At 43.1% G+C, this 5,527-nt stretch overlaps 1 protein-coding gene across 1 annotated transcript in view; it reads left to right on the top strand.

Annotated features, from left to right (window-relative positions):
- The first annotated feature begins 2,190 nt into the window (after positions 1–2,190).
- LOC115532730 (fibroblast growth factor 4A-like) overlaps positions 2,191–5,527 on the top strand; it is a 3,872-nt gene continuing 535 nt past the window's right edge. The window contains exons 1-3 of the mRNA XM_030342598.1: positions 2,191–2,485; positions 3,501–3,629; positions 4,004–4,107. Coding sequence (XP_030198458.1) covers positions 2,323–2,485; positions 3,501–3,629; positions 4,004–4,107 — 396 coding nt within the window. The 5' untranslated portion in view covers positions 2,191–2,322. The remainder of the gene's footprint in view (positions 2,486–3,500; positions 3,630–4,003; positions 4,108–5,527) is intronic.

A 5,527-nucleotide genomic window follows, 5' to 3' on the forward strand; every position in this document is an offset into this window, starting at 1 on the left:
CCCTGGCATCGGTCCTTTCATATACTGTGAGGATGTGTTACTTGACAAATGTGCTCCATCATTGATGAGCTTGAGACATGGTTGGCCGACACTCTACCCCCCCCCCCCAGTAGCTTCGGAGAGCTTAAATAACCAAGCAGGGTTAGGGTTAGGGTTAGCAGGTCTTTTATTTCCAGCGGGAAAAGGGCTGCCATCTCCTTCTAGGAAACTGTTCAGTAGGATATTAGATTATGCAGAGCAATACATTCATTCTGTACATAAACACAAAGGTTTATTAAATCCTAAAAGCATGACAGCTTGTGCTGTACAGATGAGTGGAAGTGGTGGAAATGGTGTTAATACATTTAATGCATCTGCTATGTATGTTTCAGAAACATGAGGACTTGAGCTTGTTTAACCTGCTTGATCAGACGGCCTCTGACGTCCAACCTCGAATGAACACATGAATAGAGCTGTATATGAATGATGGCCTCCTTATCTGTTAGCATGCAGCAATTACAAACTATGAAAGTGTTTTGCACTAATACATTTCCAAACTAGTATCAAGAAAAGGGAATCTAAGATAGCTGTAGGACCCAGAGTAAGGCTTTTTTTAATAAGCCTAAATCATGAATTAGGCTTATTTTTCCTCACCAGATTGAACTGGACTCAAAATTCTTTCATAATATTAATCTGTAGAATCAGATGCATCTAAAAAACCCGGGTCTTATCCCCTACATTCTATTACTTTTCTCACAATTTCATATTAAAGCCAAACATGATAAAAAAAGATTCACAGGCTACAAAAATAATAAAAAATTCACCGAATTCGCCACATAACATCCTTAGACCAAGCCTCACAAAAATCATCGAACAGAATTTGTTTTATTTTATTCTATTTGAGAAATATTGGCCAATAAAGTTGGAGCAGTTAGCCCATTTTTCTTATACGACCATTTTGTTATTGTATAAAAAAACATACAACTATTATTAGGTGGCCCCCATCTACCAATAAACCCAATTTGTGGTACTGCACCAAAAGGTGGCGCTATTTAATTTTTTTTATGAACTAGCCTTCATTCTCCTTACTAGATTGACCTGGACTCAATATTCTTTCATTATATTAATCTCTAAAATCAGATGCATCTTTTTCACCCTGGTCTTCTGGTCTTCTGAGTTTTCTGGATGTTGTACACTTATCAATAGACATTTTGACCATGTGAATGGTCAGATCCTGAACTGCAGTGAATGAGGTTGCAGTTCAGGTTTATCAGTGGCTCAATGGGCACCTTGTACAGGTGAAGCCGAGGCACAGTATTGCATTAAGTGGAACATTTTCATCAACATCTTTCCTTCATAATTATATGTCATATTTATATATCTTCCATAAGTGTGTTCTTGACTTTTCATTTTGCTCGGACCCCCGTTAATCACCGCTTGCGGTTATATTTTATTTTTGTTTTTAATTGTCTGAGCTACAAAGTCTGAGCTAAAAAAAAATCATGTTTTAACAGATTAAAAACGACGTCAACCCCCCAAGCACGTGACATGAAAGAGATCATCTACAACAGTCATTATGTCCTGTTCCATGTATTGTACATGGTACAGTGATGGCACTGGTACTTCTGCTCCCAGAATCTGGAGTCCCTCTCCTGGTACAATCATAGCGGCCTGAGCACCAATCTCCCGGCGATAGGGCGTCAGCCTAAAGCCAGTTCGGCCATTTCTGTTCCCCGTCACTACAGGAAGATAACCGCGTGCGATACTGTACACGGCTGGCAAACGCAGGTTCTGCATGGAGTTCTTCTGCGATAGTGTCTCCTGTCACAACAGTGATAGCCACTTTACAGAGGTCAGTATAACATGTGCTGATGAAATAACGGGCATGCCCCAATAAACCCATAATGAAGGGGAACGCACCTGTTGCTATGTGGATATATGCAAACCTTATTGTCTTTTGAAAGATGTCAGGTTATACAGTGGGAGATGAGGACCACAGAGGTGCCAGGGAGTTGTGTGCACACACACTCTTCACCACAGTGTGCGTGCTTGTAAACGTTTCTACTATCTAAGTGTGTCACGACTGTCTGTCACTGCCAGCCGAGGAGGGAGGCAGGGAGGGAGGGTGTAAGAGCAGATAAAAACAGGAAGGTTTCCCTTGGACAATGAAAGCAGGAGATGAGTGTGACTCCCCGTTGCACAGTGGTAATAGAGCAGGTCTGAATAGGGAGCCGCAGAAGGCCTGCTCGGATCGGGAACTCTGACATTCACCGCACAGGGGGCTGGTGGATTATGACGTGCACTGGACAGCTACTGTCGGCTGTGTTTTGAGGAGAAGATGCGATGGAGGATTCTAGCTTCTCTAAGCTTGTGCTGCTGCTGACATTGTGTGTGTTGCTTGAGAGGACGGAGGCATTACCATTTGGCGGGGGGGCTGAGGATCACAACAGTCGCATCAGAGGTCTTTGGAGGCTGCAGATGAAGGAGACCAAGTCCAAAGAAAAGGGTGAGGGAAGAAGTCACTCATTGTACACGTTTGAATTGGAGGTGCATGGATACCACAGGGAATATTCCCTGACACGTACTATAGTCAACATCATCTTTCAAATGCTACTCAAGTATACAATTTACTTTACTACACATATGTTAAGTACTTACAGACAAATACAAATGGCCTAATGTGCTTACAGATATCAAACTTAAATTATCGGTTGGGTTATTTCAATGAAAAAATAGATCACAGAAAATAAACCAAACAACCCAATCAAAGCCGACCCATGTTAAACATTGATAGCGTTTGAGTTTGTTATTATTGTTCATTAAGGTTATTTTTACCTTTACAATTTGTATACACATTTTGTAATCACATAGTTACAAAATGTAACTAATTGTAATCAATAAAAGTCTATAAAACAGTCCAAATTTCTTTGAATGGATTGATCTAAACAGTTGGCTGTGTTTATAAATACATAAAAGTATAAATATAATCTGTGTTCTTATCGTGGTGTCGAGTAAACACCTGTTCTGGGCTGTCTGTGGCTGGGAGGTCAGGATGATTTAAAAACAATGCGGCTTTAAAGCCTTTTGTCATGTTTTCCTTTATTCTTTTTGCGATTGTGAATTTCACCTTGGGCGATAGGAGAGCTCAAACAAACTTAACAGGACTATGTTTTGCTTCTTAATGTGTTGCCCAGCATAACACACAGCTCACACTGAGTGAGAAAATAGTTTTTTATCATTATTATAATAAGAAAGGTCCATTATTATTATTATTATGTGTCCCAGATCATTTGAACAATTCAAAAAGTTCTTAGTTAAGGGGGTAAGTAATGTGTTTTGAATGAATGAATGAATATGACTGCTAAGGAACAAACCATTATCACTCTGTAGTAGAACATATTTTGTTATCACTTCATAACCTACAATAACTCTTTATTTTCCCATTTAGAAGTTGTCTAATTATTATTAGTTGAGCCATTAATGCCCTGATTCACTAACGTCTCTCTCGTCGGCCCATACAGCCGCACCTTCTCACCCAAACATGAGAGCGGGCAGGAAGCAGTTGCTGTACTGCCGCGTGGGGATTGGCTATCACCTGGAGATCCCACCCAGCGGCCCAGTGAGGGGGGTCCACATCCCAACCAAACACTGTGAGTTCTGCATACTGGTTTAAATTCCACATGTACCTTCCTGGTACCTCCAATATGACTACATGCGTACGTACGTACATACTGTAGGTTCACACCAAAAGCTGTAAAAGCTGAACCTACAGCTACACCTACAGCTGTAAGGGATATAACTATTCAATTGCATCTCTCTTATCTTTCTAATTTAAAGATGTTATCTACAATGTAATTATATGGGGTGATGCAGTCAAGTGGGTAGAGCAGGGGATTGGCAGAGAAACACCTGCCACAGCTACAACTTCACTCCCACTGGGGCCAACCATGCTTAGAACGTATGCAGTCATGTCGTGTTGTGAAACCCTATGGCATGTATTCTAACCATTGTATGTGTTGTCCAGGTTACCTGAGGGTGTTTGCCATGAAGCATGGTGTGGTGGGCATCAGAGGAGTGACCGCTGGCCTGTACCTCTGCATGAAGGCCGACGGAGTCGTCTACAGCTCTGTAAGTCTACTCTGTGTTTTTGTGTGTGTGTGTGTGTGTGTGTGTGTGTGTGTGTGTGTGTGTGTGTGTGTGTGTGTGTGTGTGTGTGTGTGTGTGTGTGTGTGTGTGTGTGTGTGTGTGTGTGTGTGTGTGTGTGTGTGTGTCCTTGAGTTCACGTAACCCCTACCAGCTCCTAAATGTCATTTATTTTAAATTGCCTGTATGTCCCTTATGGATGTTATGCTGATAAATGAAGGGGTAGTATTAAATAGTAAGTGGGGGAGGGGGTCTGTGTCTATCTCTGTGTTTGTGTCAGCCTCTGTATGTGTCCATGGTTGTGTCCAAGCAAACTTGCTTCTTGAACCAATAGATCGCACTGTTGTTTCAAAGGAGCTTGGAGTTAAAGGAGACATGTTGTGGTGTTTTCCCAAAAAGTAAACATAGTATTTGAGTTCCAGAAAACATTTTTTTGAAGCTGTTTGCCGGAAATAGCTTTTAGGAAAAAAATCGCACCTACCGCAATTCCCCTCTGTTTCACTCCCTTCAGAATGTTTCTGGTGTCTGTAGCTTTAATGCAAATGAGCTGCTGCCCATTGACCAATGAGCTGTTAGACTGAACCACAAAATTGAGAAGGGATTGTTGCCGTTTGCGGACTCCTGGAGCTCTCTATCTATATAATATAGTATAATATAATGATAATAATATTATAGATCGGTATTTATATAATATTATATCTAATATCACGGCCAAAAGCTATGTGTGCCTCGGATGATATTATGAATCATAAAGACTGCGTCTGACGTCTCGGCTACTTCCACAAAAAGTAAAGACTCGTAATGGGGAATATCTCGGCCATGGTTGAGAAGAATTGGGGGAAAGGAACTTTGGCCTTGACTCTCTGAAGTCCATGAACCGCGACATGGAGGAGAAAGGGATTTTACTCCGTGAGCTGAGCTGCCGGACTGCCTCGGAGCTCCCCACGCCGGAGCTGCCGTACTGCCGCCGAGCTCCCCCCGCCGGACCTGCCAGCTTCGGCGGCAGTTCAGCTCCCGGAGTACACCCGCCGGAGCAGCCCGAAAGCTTCGGCGGGGGTAGCTGGGCGGCAGTCCGGCAGCTCAGCTTCGGCAGTACAATCCCTTTCGACTCCATGCCTCCTCCTCCGGCGGAGGGAGCTCGGCCGCAGTCCGGCAGAGAAAGAGATTGTACTCCCGGAGCTGAGCTGCCATGCTGCCGCCGAGTTCCCCCCGCCGGAGATGCCCGCTGGTCCACAAAATCTTAACTGTGCTCTGATCGGAGGGGAATGGGGAAGTGGTAGGTAATATTCAAATGTGACCCCATCCTCCGTAGGAGGGGGCGACGAAACTGACTCGCTTGTTTGGTAACTGTAGGCGGGGTACTTTCAGAAATGCATATCTCACTCGAGAAATCATGTAGAGACTT

This window comes from Gadus morhua, chromosome 20 (genome assembly GCF_902167405.1).
Source record: "Gadus morhua chromosome 20, gadMor3.0, whole genome shotgun sequence".
Classification (NCBI taxonomy): Eukaryota; Metazoa; Chordata; class Actinopteri; order Gadiformes; family Gadidae; genus Gadus; species Gadus morhua.